The sequence below is a fragment of the Cynocephalus volans genome, chromosome 11 (assembly GCF_027409185.1).
Source record: "Cynocephalus volans isolate mCynVol1 chromosome 11, mCynVol1.pri, whole genome shotgun sequence".
NCBI classification, from domain to species: Eukaryota; Metazoa; Chordata; class Mammalia; order Dermoptera; family Cynocephalidae; genus Cynocephalus; species Cynocephalus volans.
Window position 1 is genome coordinate 48,814,219 of NC_084470.1, and position 16,649 is coordinate 48,830,867.

At 34.5% G+C, this 16,649-nt stretch overlaps 1 protein-coding gene across 6 annotated transcripts in view; it reads left to right on the plus strand.

The window, feature by feature from the left end:
* GOLGA4 (golgin A4) overlaps positions 1-16,649 on the plus strand; it is a 115,135-nt gene that overhangs the window by 22,146 nt on the left and 76,340 nt on the right. For 4 of the 6 annotated variants that reach the window (XM_063113568.1, XM_063113563.1, XM_063113564.1 and 1 more), the window contains exons 3-4: positions 8,533-8,631; positions 12,540-12,605. In XM_063113568.1, the coding sequence (XP_062969638.1) occupies positions 8,533-8,631; positions 12,540-12,605 (165 nt within the window). The remainder of the gene's footprint in view (positions 1-8,532; positions 8,632-12,539; positions 12,606-16,649) is intronic. The other 2 variants (XM_063113566.1, XM_063113567.1) reach the window with 1 other exon arrangement.

Below are 16,649 nucleotides of genomic sequence, written 5' to 3' on the forward strand. Positions count from 1 at the left end.
GTTGAAACCCTGAGAATAACTTGATTGCTACTATTACTTTTTTTAAAAAAATTTATTTTATCTGGGATGTTTGAAAACATTTTAATTGAATATGTTTACAAAATAACCCTTTCTGAAAGGGATGGTTTGAGCATTCATTTACAATAGGCTAAGTAAGCTAAAGGTTATTTTTTATTTCTTCCCAAATTTTAGTACTAATGGATTCTGTATAGCTTAGGAGATGGTTTCCGATAGAAAGACAAAGCAGTGTTATCACTTCATCTTCTTGCTTTTTAAGCTTTTCTGACAATTCTAAAAGGTATTTTTGACTGCAGAGTGCACTCTTAACCTTAGTTCAACTTAGTTTACAATAAATAAAAGGCTTTCCAATTTCATAAATAAGTCATTGATTAAAAGGACATTACATAAAAATTATCTTTTTAGTCATCCCACTACTTTCTTTTTTCTTTATTTCATTTTGTTAAGCCTCTAAGATAGAAGGTGATCCGTCAGGGATGGGACCTGGACTTTTTATTTTAAGTTAAAAAAAAAATTTTTTTTTAAAGCAAAATGTGGCAATTCAGTTCAAAATATTTGTCTACCTCTACAGTGAGTCTTTCTTATCTATAATGCTTGGGAAGTAGAATGGTTTCAGTAAGTCAATTTCCTGATGAATTAAAGGATTTACCATTTTTTAGCTATTGATGAAAATTCTAATATGTCTACTTTCCTGTGTTAATTTCCTGTGTAAATATTGTATGTAAATCAAAAAACGTCTATCTTTGGTTGCAGTGCCTTAGGCTTCTTTATAGGGACGTAAAAAATCATCTACATGATTTAGGCATCAAAGGCTGAGGAGAGTAGACTAAATTTACACTGACCCTGAAGTCTGTAGATCCCTGGTACTCTGGCACTCTCTCATCCTGTACAAAAGGTAGATCTATCCAGTTGACTCTTTCCTGGTGATCCCAGGCATAGCCTCACTATCTGCAGAATAGGGCTTCCTCCCTGTTGTTGCTTGAAATGAATCTTTTTTGCTTCCCTATATGTTTTGTTTAGAGCAATATGGAGTGTAGGATCATGTAAGGGACTAGCTAGGGCAAATGAAACTACCATCCTCCTGCCTTCTGCCCCACTCTAATGATTTTTTTTTTTTTAATTGAGATATAATTCATGTAACATAAATTAACCATTTAAAGTAAATAGTGGCTTAGGTCTCTTTGTGAGGTGAGGGAAACAGATGGACCATTATGTGGATTAGGGCCCTAAAAATGTTCTCTCTTCTTTGCCAATTGAATTTATGAAGGAAGGATTAGATAGCTTCATTTTCTCTCTTGTTCTGTTTAGTTTGCTGTCTTCTTGAGACACTTCCTCATAGATTAGGGGTGAAAGTAGGCACGTTCATTGTTATCTGAGGGACTCACTTGTTAAAAATTTTGTGTTGTTTTAAAATTAAATTCTAGAACTTAATTTTGTTATAATCCATTTTTTCTCTGCTAAAAAATGAAGTATAGAAATAAACAATTCTAGTTAATTGATGGATTCTGTTCTGTTTCAAAGATGTCTGTTAATGCATACTGTCTGGCTACGACAAGGGCTACTGTGAGGCTAAGGCTAAGGCCTGGAATCCTCACAGTGCCAGTTGTCTATCTCTTAATCCTGTTTGTAACTCCGATTGTAAAGCTAGGCAACCACCCTAGTTGTCGCAGCTCTTTTACCTGTCAATAATCCTTCACTGACTGGGCCGATGGTTGACCTAGGGCTGGGTCTGGAGCTCCCAGACCTCTCAAGCCCATTCACAGACTGGGTCACAAACCCTTCACACGCCAGGCTGGGTCACCAGACCCCTCCATGCAGGTCTATGAGCTAGGTAACCGGCCACATGGTCCTTGGAAGCCACAGGTCTGGAAAAACATGGCCACACAGAGCAGGCGCCTGAGGCAGTAAAACACCAGCCAAAGTGGCGCCAGTGCAGGCGCACTTACTCCACCCACACACATACAATGTTTACCAAACGACCCTAAACCGACCCTAAACCGGCTCCCAGGCGAGGGGAGCCTGAACTAATTGTTCCATTTTCCCAACACATACCCTATGTTTTTTTGCTTCCCTGCATGTTTCCCTACATGCATTGGAAGTACCACAGGATTTCATCCCTTACCTGATTTGTGACTTCAGGAAGCTTCCTTAACTTCTTAGAGCCTCAGCCTCCTCCTCATTAAAATTGTGGTGTTATAAAAATCCACTTTCACAGGGCTCTTATTAGGAACAGGTGAATTCAGAAGTATGAAAATACTTGTAGTTAGTGAATCACATACAAAAGACAGTTATTATGCAGAAGAGAAAAAAATGTGTGTGGGGGGGGAATGGGATTTTGCTGTATTTATCAGCTCTTGAATAGCACAGACACTAAATTTTGTGTTAAGAGTGACATTGTAGGTAAAGAAATAATGAGGCATCAGGCTGCTTTGGCCTGTATAATCATAGCCCAAATGCTTTTCCAAACCTCAAGAAAAATGCAACTTTTTCTTTTATTCTTTTTGACCTGAGATATCTTTGAAAAACAAAGTGCTGCCTCTTGTTGGTTGTCTTTGTATTTCCAAGTCAGTTTGCACCGCTCCATGAGATCACCTATTAGAGGGATTCTTAACGCTTTCGGTTTTTGATAATTCTTAAGCACATTTTAGAAATTTACACTGTTTCAGGGCTTCTTCAGCTTAAAGTCATTGTCCTTTAGGGATTACTAAGAAGTATCTTCAAAGATGCATGAGAAGCATTCCTTCCTAAATTAGGAATTAATTCTGGCCCTAATGGATTGGCTTTCAAAGCCGACATGCTTTTGCTTTTTTAGAAGTTAGATTGTAACCTGCATACCATCTATCAGTTAATGAAGGTGAAAGATACACCTGTTAAGTTGCCTTTTGGTATCTGTTCAGTTTTCATACACACACACACACACACACACACACACACACACACACACACACACACACACACACACACACACACACACACACACACACACACACACACACACACACACACACACACACACACACACACACACACACTAATATATTTAATCTAATCATAGGACATGGATTATATTAACCGGCATCCTAATATTAAACCAACCTTTCAGTCCTTAAATCAACTCTATCGGCCAGAATGCATTATTAGTATACTGCTGCACTCACTTTTATAGTTATTTCATTTACACTTCTCTCAACTCTGTTTTTAAGGAGAGTGGTTTATCCTTTTCTCTTTGTGCCATGTTTAGCAGCTTTCATTAATTGGGAAGCTTTCTATCTTCTTCTTCTCCCTATCCTCTATTTATTAAGGTATTCTTTAATTTCTTTCAACATTATTTTGTAGTTTTCAGAATATAAGTTTTGTACTGGTTATGGTAAATATATTCCCAAGTATTTTATTTTTATTTTGATGCTATTGTAAGCGGAATTGTTCTTTCTTTTTTTTTTTTTTAAAGGAATTGTTTTCTTAATTTTATTTTTGGCTTTCTTATTGCTACTCTATAGAAATACAATTTATTTTTTGTAAATTAGTCTTGTATCCTGCAACCTTGCTGAACTCTTAATTGTTTTTTAATGGATTCCTCAGGATCTTCTATATACAAGATAATGTCATCTGCAAATAGAGGTAGTTTTATATCTTCATTTAATCTGGTGCCTTTTTTTTTTTTTTTTTTTTTTAACATTTTCTTGCCTAATTGCCCTGGCTAGAACCTGTAATACAGCATTGAATAGAAGTGGTGACAGCACACGTTAGAATGTATGTTAAATTAAACTAAATTTGGCCTGAGGCTACCTTGAGTCCCTGCATAAAGAACTGTAACCTAATTTAGTACATAAGCAAACTGAAAGCCTAAATTAGGAGTGTATTTTTTTTTTTTTTTAACAACTGGCTGAGTCTCAGCTAATCACAGCAGACAAACTTCAGCCAGTTATAGGCTGCCAACTGATCAGCCCATACCCAAGTAAGGCAAACACAGAACTGTAACCATTGAAGCTGTTTCTGTATGTCATTTCATTTTCTGCCCATAAATACTGCCAGCCACATCACAGACCAGTGCTTTCTGAACCTCTTCTGCTTCTGAGGGCTGCCTGATTTGCCAATTGTTTTTTGCTCAAATAAACTTTAATTTACTTTGTGTGAAGTTTTTCTTTTAACACATAGTACTGCCTTATAATCTTTTTTGTTTATGTAAATTCAGTGGTAATCTCTTTTATTCCTGATTTTAGTAATATGAGTCTTTTTTTCTCCCTCTATCAGTCTAGCTAAAGGTTTTTCAATTTTATTGATCTTTTTGAAGAACCAGCTTTTGGTTCCACTCTGTTGAGTGTGCTGAGCATTCTGAGCTCAGAATTGGAGTGGCAAGCTGATCTTTGATGACTTATTTTTCTCAAGTCTCTTAGCAAAACTTCCTTGAATGTTTTGCCTCATCTTTCTTCGTTTCCTGGGCTGATACATGGTTTTTCCTATCTTTATATACTCTTGGTCTTTTCATTGGTGATTAGGGCTAGGGGAAATTAGATACCTTGTCCTGTTTTGCTATTTTGTGTGTATGTATGTTTGTTTAAAGACTGTATACTGTATGTGGCAGAAACGTCCATACAGGCAAAATAGAGCCTTGAGTCGTGGTATTGAATTTGATCAAAATGATTTGCCCACAGTCTGTGCTGCATGTGTCCTCACCTGCTGCTGCTGTAGACAATTTTATTATTATATCTTCTGCTGGGTATATTATCATAGGTACTTTTTAAGGTATATGGTGTTGCAAATAACAATGTAATGAGTTTAATTAACCCGAAATAGTTGAGTGTTGCTACTAACAGTTGTATGTAACAATGTCTGGGAAGGTAGAAACAGGACCACATATCTTCAAGGCAGAGGGATTTATACCCTTGCTAAGGTACTAATCTTTTTAACCATCCCTCCTCCACAATATTATATATGAGAGATGACAATAAAGCTTTTGTTGCCTATTAGTAAAAGGAAATCTAAAAATCACTGAAAATAAGTAGTAATAGTTTCTCAAGGAATTTCGAAGAAGCTCTTTCACTGAGAAAGAACTGCTCGTTATTAGAAATACTCAGTCACAATGGCATTCTGCCTAACATGCTAAATCTTTACCTGCAGAACTTCTGGTTAAATCATGCTGCGAGTTCACCCTGAAGCACCTTTGCTGTTTCAAAAAACCTAGAAGTAGTATATAAAATAAAATAAAAAAAATTCAGAGATGTATGTGGGTTCACAAACAAGTTAAACATCTCCCTGGGCTGAGAGGGACTGAAGCCTTGGCCCTAGAAAGCTTGAGACTGGGACAGAGGCATCCATTTTCAACTGGGGTTCTCTGAGAGAATTAAACCAACAGAAAATTGAATAACTGTTTTCTGAATTCTCCCAAGGACGCTATGAAACTGGTACTATGCTAGATGCATAGGAGATACATTAGTTCATTACACATAATGAATACTTTAGGGCAGGCATTAGGACTTAATTTTCTCTTTGTCTGGTTGAGAAGGATTGGAAGTGTTCTATGTTAGGGAGTTAGCTTTGGCTCATAGCACTGGTAAAAGGAGTTTGAAAAAACTGTTGCTAACTACTGCCTAGAGTTCTGTGGCCCAATATGGGAAACTGCTGTCCTTAGGAAGGCCTCATGACCAAGACCCGAATCAAACTTCATGTTGGCTTAGTAACTGTGTTTGTGATAACCCCTGTATAGCCATAGGAAACTCTAACTGGGACCTTGGAAATGAGATTGGCTAGTTGAGGAGGAATGAGCACAGAAAGGAGAAAGGTAATACCTTTCTCAAAATGAGCCTGTAAATGAAAACTAAAACAAATGCAAAGAAGGCAGCCAATAAAAACAGGAATTGGATATAAATTTACTCCAGATAAAACTAAAATAATAGAGCAATCTGGAAAAGATTTTAAAAACAGTGTCTTTGATAAGACAAGTGAGTAGTAATTACTATATTTTTTGAAAAAAACAGAAAGTTGTAGAGGGAAAACTAGGCCAAAACCAAACTAGACTAGGTAGAGATGAAAAAGAACTAATTGGAAATCCTGGAAATGAAAAAAGAAAAAAATGATATAAACATGTAAATCAAAATAAAGCTCAGACTGGTCCCAGTTAAAGGGAAAATTAGGGAATTCAGAAAGCATATTGAGTAATCCCACTAAAAATAAAGAGACACACAGATTAAGGAGAAAAAATATATGTAGTACATGAGAGTAAGGGATGTGGAGGATAGATAGAAAGCCTTCAACATATATCTGCTAGGAGTTTCAGACAGTCTTCATGAATGTTCAGACACATATAACTTCAATCAGTCTTAGTTCAACTGATGGCTTCAGTAGGGGGACCACACACAAGATGTGAATTCTTAGCAGATTTGAATTACAACTTGAGAATTGTTAGAGAGAGACAGAGTTGAGACAGAATCGTAGTGAGAATATTCGAGAACTGGTTGTTGTGGGACTTTCCCAGGCAGGAGAAGCAAGTAAAAGGGATAGCAAGGAGGGGAAAAGCTCCTTAGACTTTAAGATGCTGTCAATGGAAACTCGTTTTGATACACTTTGCTTTTGCTGGGGCTAGGGGCTGTAGTGTAAATTTTTGTTTGGCCACAGTGTTTGAAATTGTGGGCCAACATTTTTCTATACTGGACATCAGGTTTTGTGTTTATCTCTTAAAATTTCAAATATACTCTTTCCTGTGAAATTTTGAATTATCTACTTATGTGGGCAAGGGTGACTTCATTTCAAAAATTAATTTTGGAAGTCTAAGAAGAGTAAATTTGTATATCGTTTATTCTAAAATTAATGTCCATTTAAAGGATGACCTTTCTGAGTTCCTGGGAAAGTAGATTTTCAGCAAGAGTAGGAACTTAGATTGGATGATTCCCGAGAGCCAAAAAGGCATTTAGCATATTAGTATTAGTATACCATAATACTAAAATTTAGAGGTTAGTATAAAAATTATTCAGTCTTATCCAAGGAGTACCAGTTATTAACATAACAAAAAATACTCTAAAAAAAATTTGTCCTATCTATAATTATGATGGTCTCTAATGTAGGACCAGATGAAGAGTTAGTAAAGGCTTTAGTTAGTATCCATAACTCTACAGTACTGAGGTGAAAAGTATGTATTCATAACCTTTTACAGGCATTTATTTTCAGATATAAGTTCTTCATTATATACTACATAATATATTAAGTGCTAAGTTAATGTTTCAAAAGATACATTTTTTAAAGTTTTTATTTTGAAATAATTATAGATTCATCGGAGGTTATAAAAATTTGAGTGGGTAGACCTTTTATATTCTTCACCCAGATTCCCCCAATAGTAACATGTATAACTTCAGTATGCTATCCAAACAAGGAAATTGATATTGGTAAACTCTGTGACATGAACAGAGCTTATTCAGATTTCACCAGTTTTACATGTCCTCATCGTGTGTGTGTGTGTGTGTGTGTGTGTGTGTGTGTGTGTGTGTGTGTGTATAGATTTATATAACCTCTGTCATCAAAAAATTCATTTTATAATTTCTTGTACATCTAATTTATGACTATTGGTATTTTGGTGTATAGTATATAGCTTCTGAAAGAAAAGAAGAGCATATATATCACAGAAGAAGCACAGAAGAGAATATATATCAAAAGGACTGGTATAATAAGATTTATCTTTCAAACTTATAATTTATGTTTCAAAAGTTTCTTCTGTACATATTTTGGAGAAAAATAATTTTGTGTGTAAGGACAGATAAATGATTAAAGTTCTTTGGGTATTTTATCCTCCCCATACATTTCCATGATGTCTTTTTGAATATATAAAAATGAATGACTTAGTATTTATGCATGTTATATACTAAGGTTTTGTGTTCTTACCATGCATTTTCTAAATCCACTTTACTGAGGTATGATGGATGTGTAAAAAGCTGTACATATTTAATTATACAACTTGATAAGTTTGGGGATAAATATACACCCATGAAACCATCACTGCTATCAAGGCCGTGGACATATGTATCAACTTACAAAGTTTCCTCCCACTCCCATTATTATTATTATTATTTTTGGTAAGAACACTTAACATAAGATCTATCCTTCTAGAAATTTTAAAATATATAATATAGTATTATTAGCTATAGGCACTATGCTGTATAGATCACCTCCATAATTTACCTTGCATAACTGAAATTTTGCACCCTCATGTATTGTTTTTATTGGTATGGGTTTTTAAACCAAAGTTGTAGACATGCTGGATGCTGTTGTGCCTGTTGCATATATCATTTGTAGGCCAATAAGCAAGTTGTTTTTAAGTTGAGCTTTGACGAGTCATCTCCATTCCTGACCTTTCCCAGGGACTTTTTATTTCTGTGGGTGGAGTGGTGGTGGTGGTAGTGGTAGTGATAGCCATTGTAAGTGTTATGCATATTGCGTGATAAGAACACTTTGCAACATGCCATTATGATTTGTTTTTCATCATTTATTTTATTTTTATACCTCTGCTTATTACACTGAATGAGACAGCTACTAGCCGGGATGATAGCAGAGCCTGCTTTTCTCTCTGAGTATACTATCTTTGCTTTGGATTCCTCCAAACAACCTAAAACACAGAGTGACAGTGTGGTGAGTCCTTCCACCGCTTTCTGCATTCCCTTTGTGGGGAAGCAAAGTAATTTGGCAATTGTAGAAGCAAATCTCATGTTGCTTGTCACTTACCATCTCTCAGCATCTTCAGTGTCCTGTTGCTAACCTTGCTGCAAAAAATCAGAGAGTAAATTGCTGAATTCTGATGGCTGGTGTGCTTACTAGTAGTTTTTAACAGCAACAAAATAACCCTGTTTTCATTAATATAGTGAAGACTATCTTCACTTCGTTTAAATTTTAAGTATTATTCCTAGGGAATGTTTGCTTACTAACAAAAAAAAAAGATATGCATTGCTAGAAATCTTTGTTCTGCTAGGTAGAAGGCCAATAATATTTTGAGATGTGACTCACATTTTTAGGGAAAACATTTATTGTTATGTAAATCCACAATTAACCAACATTGAATAGGTAGGTGGATTTTTCTTTAACAAATAATTGCGTCTTATTTTTCAATTACCAGTTTTCTATATATTAAGCATCTGAAAGGAAATAATTACCTCATTCTTTTTCAACTGACTGAATTCACACAATTTTGAATCTTGTATGTAATTTGCTGTGGACATATTCCTACTTAAAGTATCTGATAAGTTCATAATTTAGCAAATAAAAATTTAGAGGTGTTTGCCCAGTATAGATTAGACACTGACCGAACTGGGATTGAGGTTTTTCTAAACAATGAGAATTGGTTTAACTTAATAGGTAACTGGTGATGAAAATAGAACATTTTTGTAGTAAAAAAGCTGATAAAGACTTGGTATGCATATGACCAGTAGTAATCTTAAATTGCACTCTAAACTTGGTTTTAGAAAAGAAGGCAGCTAGTGTGAAAATGGGATTTCTGGTGGTGCCTTTGCTTGGATCTCAGGGAAAGTGGTCTCTCCTTAGCTCTGGCTACGGATAAGGATAACACCTCAATGTTTTAAAAACTGATTTTGGAGGGAGTCAGGAATCCCAGTTAGAGAGAACTTACCAATTACTTTAAAAACATAAATTGGTATTGCTTTACACTTCATGTAGTGGTAATAGAAACTTTTTTTTTTTTTAAAGAATAGCTTCTCCTAGGTCCACTCTCATAAGTACCTAAAAATCATTTATATTGAGTACCTATTCTATTGTCAAAAATGCTGTTAATGTAAAAGTGGAAGCTTTAGAACTATTTTAAAATTCAACTAGACTAAAAATCTTCTGTGATTTTATTTAAATTTTGTGTTTGTTCAGATAAAAACTTATTTGTCCCCATGGAACAAAGGCACTATAGCATAACCTATATCAGAATAAAAATTTTGTGAGGGTCTAATTCCACTATGAGTTCACCATGTACTGACTTTTCCTTAATTCAGTTTTTTTAAAAAATGCATGTCTTTACCCCAAATTCTAAAAATTGTATATCCTTAGTGCTCAGCAGTAAGTAAAATGGATGTTGAAAATTGAAAAAAATGTGATTGAAGACAAATCTGGCAGGGAGCCTGTGTGTACTTTTAAGTTAAATACACTTTAAAAGGGTTTTCCTGTTAATCTAAGAATTTCTTCCAGTAGAAAGTGTTGGTGACTTTTGAGAATTCTATTGATATGAGTTGAGCTAGTTCTTCCGGTTCTCTCTGGGAGAAAGCCTTCAGAGGTCTTACTGTGCTGGAAGTGACTGCCCAAGGATTTAATAAGTATTTATTGAGCCCTTACTACAATTCAGGCAAAATGTTAGGTCCTGGGAACCAAGATGAAAATGCAGGGTCCCTGTCCTCTGAGAGTTTATAATTAAATATGGAGACAAAGATGTCAACATACACTTATAGTACAAAGAAATTAAGGTTTCATAGAAGAAAATACAGGCATAGGGAATGTGTTAGCCTTCCAGGCAAGCCATATGAAGCTTCAGGAATGAAGTGGCATTTGAAAGTTGAAAGATGAACAATAGTTTACCTGGCAGAAATGGAGAAGACATTACAGGTAGTGACAATATTTCTAATTTTTCCTCTAGAGATTCCTAATTTAAATTTACAGGGTAATTTAGGTCGATACTTTCCTTAGCTGTCCTGCATTTGTTTAGACATATGGGTATAATACATAAATTGAAATATAAGTGTGGGGAGGAGAAGTTTTTAAATGTGCTCTGTGTGTTTGATAGGGTGATATTTCAAACCATTTGTAGAGTAGTATTTTTGTATGGACCACAATCATGTGTCAAGTCATTTACTTAAAACAGAATATGGACTCTCTTGCCGCTCTTCTTCCTAACCTAAATATTTCATGGAGTCCTTTATTTCCTTTCTCTGTAATTTAAGTGTATATTACTTTTCAATATATTCACTGGCCAAGAGAATTGTTGGTCTCTGAAAGGTATATTTTGTATTTTATAATGTGTAGTGTAGTATGAAAAATGTGCTAGAAGGCATTCATTGTGATGCTACACAAATATATGCCCATGTATACAACTTGTAATTTTTTGAAATGGCAGAGAATAGGAAGATAAAAGTTAATTTCTATGTTCCCCCAACCTTCCTTTCCTGTGTAACTTTAAGGAAATGTCTTAGACTGATAAAATTTGATAACTTTTTATTTTTGGTGGAAGAGGAAGTACTTAAATTTTTTTTTAATTGGGGAAAATTTTGAACATGTTACAAAAGTGGAAATAGTATTAGTAGTGGTATAAGAACCCCCCCCACCACAATATTCATTACCCAGTGTCAACAATTAATAACTCATGGCCATCTTGTTTTATCTACTACCATTCCACTCCCACACTTCCCTAACCACACTACTACCACCCTCCCCATGCATGGAGCTCCTCCTTGCTCCTCTTGGATATTTGTAGCAAACTTTAGAAATCATATTTCATTTGTAAGTATTATGGTATATATCTCTGAGAGATAAAGTCTAAAAATATATAGCCACAATACATTTATCATACCTGAAAATTAATAATTTCTTACTATCAAATACCTAATCAGTGTTAAAAAATTTGAGAACACTTCTGCAAAGCTGAGCACCTTCTCCACTTATAGTTAAGAATATTAGGTCAGATATTTGACCTTTTCTTGGTCAGCTGTAGAGGTAGGGGGACATCTACTGTTTAAATGTCAAGTTACTGAAATATAGTGGCTAGTATTTGGTGGAATCCTTTTATTTAAAACATGGGTTATTTTACCATGAGCTACTTCCATAGCTCTAATTTTAGTTAGAAACAGTGTATTTTGAATGCAATATAGAATTTGTTTTTGACATAGAATTTTGAATCTCAAAGGATTTCATCCATTGTCATGAAATCTATGCCAGTATGATGTAGTCAGTAGAATGTTGCCAAATTTGGAGCATTTGTCATACCAACAAAACAAAACAAAAAATTTAACATGCAGAAGAAGAGATTTTTGATTATAAGTTTTAAAAAAAATTGTCTCAACAACGTCATTTAGATTGCTGACTTCAAATGAATGACGCTTTTCCATTTCTTGTTATCAATATATTTTTTAGAGCTTAGTTCAAATAATTTTTTTTGAGTATTATTTTATTGTAGGAAACAATTAACATTACTTTTTCTGAATAGTTTTCTATTTGAATGAGTTTTGCTAATTGAATCCCTAGTGTTGATTTTTGTTGTGGGGAAAAAAACTCCGGACAGAATGGGAAGAGGTATGTGATTAGCTTGAAATAAATTTTACTACTTACTAATCTTTGCTACTTAGTTTCATATATTACAGCAAAATGAATTTTCTAAAATACTTACCATACTAGTTTTGTGTTGCATGAAAACATTATAATAAATGAATAATTAACTAATTTTGTTTAATAGATAAATATATCTAATAGATCTTGGTACTTGGACTTTGTTCTTAATAGTTTTGAACTTTAGTTTTCTGTTCCTTTTCTTTATGATGTTTCTTTCTCTTTCTTAGAATGCATCTACCCATGCCACAAAATCTCTGGACAGCGTAAATGGAAGTGAACCAACCACTCCTCAGGTCTGTTACTGATAAGTCATTTCAGGGTGTTGGTGAATATATTAATTATCAACATTTGGCTTTACATTGAAAAGTGATGTCCAAACATTTGATACAGTGTGTATGGGTAAATTACAGGTTTGTTCATGGTTCCTTGGAAAATATTTTAAATGAAAGCAAGATTCCATAATTTCTCATTTTTAAAATTAATGGCAGTGAAGTAAAACTTTTTTAAAGAATGAAACCCAGCTAAGATTATGGAGGTAGCCACGTTGAGAGATATGTTGAGTTATGTAATCTGGAAGGGGACTCTGAAGAAAGTAGGATTTCCTTCAAAGTTTGCTCTAATGCACAATATTTTACTACTAGAGAATTTCGGTTATCCTTGTTTTTTAAAAAGTTATTTGGAGAGTGGTATTTATTACGTTTACTACATATCAGATAAATGTTAAGCTTAAGCATTTTACAGATATGATCTCATTAATTCTCCTAACAAGGAGATGCCTTCATTCAGAGTCTATTTGCTTTTATTTAAAAAAAATTTCGGACAAGTTAGTTGTTAGGTTTAGCAAATTAGGAACAATGTATATACATGAAGGGGGTAGAATGCTTCCTATGAGTGGGATATTAACAGCAGCAGGAAATCATAGTTGACACCAGGGTAAAAGACATGGTGAAAAGCAGACCCAAGAGTTCATAAAACATTGTGGCCTGTGGACCCTCATTACTGAGGCAAAGTGTCTTATATAAATCAATAGATTTGGGATGCAATATAATGATTGCGGCAGGAGCGTCATTAAAAAAGGATTACTCATTGTCCTTATTTAAGAAATTGAAAATTGTATATAGTATGTATTTCATAAAAACTTCTGTTAAAAATAATTTTTAAAGTGTTGTATAATGTAGTTGATCAAATCCACCTAATCAAAATGATCATTCATTCATTCATCTCCAAAGGCATACAGATAGCTAACATTTTACTCCAGACTTACACAAACTCAGATATTTCAAAATATCTAGTATATGCCACCATGTAATAGAGAAAAATACATTTTGCAAAACAGTTGGTATATTTGAGCATTATCTGATAAGCTGTAAAACAAACAGTTTCATTGGATCATAGTTTTGGTATTTAGGAGTTTAGGAGGAATTTAGGATTTATTATTACCCTCTTACTGTATAGATGAGAAATCAGGCATGAAATCTTAAATTATTTGCTCAAGGAGCAGTGGCAATTATCAACAGTGCTGTGGAATTATCATAGGTAGGCACAAAACACTATACTATCCAGATGTAATTTTTTGCCATGTATTGTCTCATTTATTTTATTTTATTTTATGTTTTTTGCACCTGGCTAGTATAGGGATCTGAACCCTCGACCTTGGTGTTACAACACTGCACTCTAACCAATTGAGCTAACTGGCCAGCCCCCCTCATTTGAATTTATATGCTATTAAAACAAAATGAGAACTGAATTTGATTAAATTGAATAGAGCAAAATATAGGGATTTAAATGGACTGTCTTTTTATGGGGAAAAACCCTTGTTTTGAAAATCATTTATGAATTTTTTAATATAAGGGAAATTATGGGTGTCACAAGTGAATTTTGAATTCTTTGTTGTTTTTTGAATACTGCTTGCTTTTTTATTTTTAATAGTTCATTATGAAGAATTTCAAACATACTGAAAAGTTAAAGAACTTTACAGTGAATACCTATATACCCTCCAACTAGATTCTACAATTGATATTTTACTGTACTTGCTTTATCACAAATCTGTCCATCTGTTCATCCTTCTATCTATCCCTAAATCTATTTTACTTTTTTGATGTATTTCAAAGTAAGTTGCAAACAATAGTACACTTTCTCTAATATTTCAGCCTGTATATCATTAACTACTGTTTAATATTTATATTTTCTTTTTCGAGGTAAAATTTATTTTTTTAATTTAATTAATTTTTTTATTGAAACAATTGATTATACATGTTTGTGGGGTGCAGAGTTGACTATCAGTATTTGTGTACAATACGTGATGATTAAATCAGGATAGTTGGCATATTTGTCATTACAAAATGTTCTCATTCTTTGTGTCTATTAACCATGTTTATATATCATGAAATATGCCTCAAGTGTACATTGACTGTATTTTGACAAATGTATATGTCAAAGCTTTATGGCCAACTCATACAGAGATTGCAGAACATTATCAACACCTGAGAAAGTTCCTTTATGGTTTTCCCTTGCAGAGGTAACTACTGTTATAATTTTTTACATCATACCACAGATTAGTTTTGCTCGTTGTAGAATTTTATAGATGGCTCAAAAAGCATATACTCTTTTGCAGAAGGCTTCTTTCATTCAGCCTGTTTTTGAGGTTTCATCCATGTTGTTGTGATTATCAGTCATTTGTTCCTTTTTATTGCTTGGTGGTATTCCTTTGAATGAATATTCTGCAGTTTATTCGCCTGTTCATGGACACCTGGGCTATTTTCCAGTTTGTTGCTTTTATGACTAAAACTACGAGGCACACCACTGTAGAAGTCTTCTTGTGGATGTATGTTTTCACTTCTTCCTTTTTCTTTTTGAATGCTATTGGTATACTTTTTTTTTTTTTTTTTTTTTTTTTTTAAAGATGACCGGTAAGGGGATCTTAACCCTTGACTTGGTGTTGTCAGCACCACACTCAGCCAGTGAGCGAACCGGCCATCCGTATATGGGATCCGAACCCGGGGCCTTGGTGTTCTCAGCACCACACTCTCCCGAGTGAGCCACGGGCCGGCCCTGGTATACTTTTTTGATGATTTCTAGGATAACATGTTGTTTATATAAAATGATGTGTTTTTGTACATATCATTTTGAGCAAGCACCGAGTCGTTAATCTCCCATTAGATCATTATTGTCGTATTGCCATGTTAAGGTTTAACTGAGCAAACATGTACTAAGTACCTAGTTTGTGGAAAGCACTGTGGCAAGGCTACAGAGATAAAGAAAATATGGATCCTTTTCTAAAAGAGCATAAAGGCTGGGTGAGGACGTGTGTGAGGGCATGTGTGCAGTAGCCATAATGATGGAAAACTTATTTAGCGCTTACACATATAAAGCACTTTTCTAAGTATCATAAATGTTTTCACTCATTTAATCCTGATTACAATTCTGCTAGGGTGGTACTATTATTCCATTTACAGATGAAGAAATTGAGACATAGAGGTCACGAAGCTACTAAGTGATGAAGATGGGATTCAAATCCGGGAATTTGGTTCAGAGTCTTTGTTCTTAACCACTTTGCTGTATTATCTCTGTAGTTATTCTGGGGTATAAACAACCAAATTAGTTATTAGCTATACGAGCATGTAAATAACTAATGGTGAATCAGAATGTAATAAGTGTTCCAGGTAAAGTGCTTAGTTCATAAAGAATGGTCATTTCTAATAGATAAGATCTCAGGTTTCCTGGAAGAGCTGAAATTTGAGCTGAGTTTTGAAAGATGTCTGGCTTTTCATATGCAGGGAAAGTATGGGCAAAGGAACAGAGGCACACCACAGTGCATTTGCCTAGGGAACAGGAAGTTGCCTGTTACAGCTCAAGTTTTTGGTGCATGGAGGGATGGATTTTCAGGGAAATGGATCTTGGGAAGTAGAAACTGAATATGAGCTAAGGATTTTGAAGTTTATGTTGAACGGGAGGGAGTCCATGTAATGTTTTTAAGAATTGGAGTAAGACAATCTGAATTGTGTTTTAGGAAGACAATCCTGGTGATAGTGTGACAGCAGCAGATTGGTAGGTAACAGAGTTGAGGTGAGAACACAGAAGTCTGCTGCAGACAGCTAGCTGATAAAAGATAAAGGTCTGAATAAAAGCAGTGTTGGGGAAATAAAATGAAGGGGGTTGAAAACAAGGTAAAATGGGGAGACAGGAAAGAATTAAAGTAACTCTGATGTGTTCATTTATTTTTGCTTAATAAATGTTTCCTTCTCTAACTTCCATCAGTTTAAAAAAAATGAATGATAAATCAGTCAGAGGATGTCTTTGGTACCAGATACCTGACAATAGTGGGTACCAATGGGAGT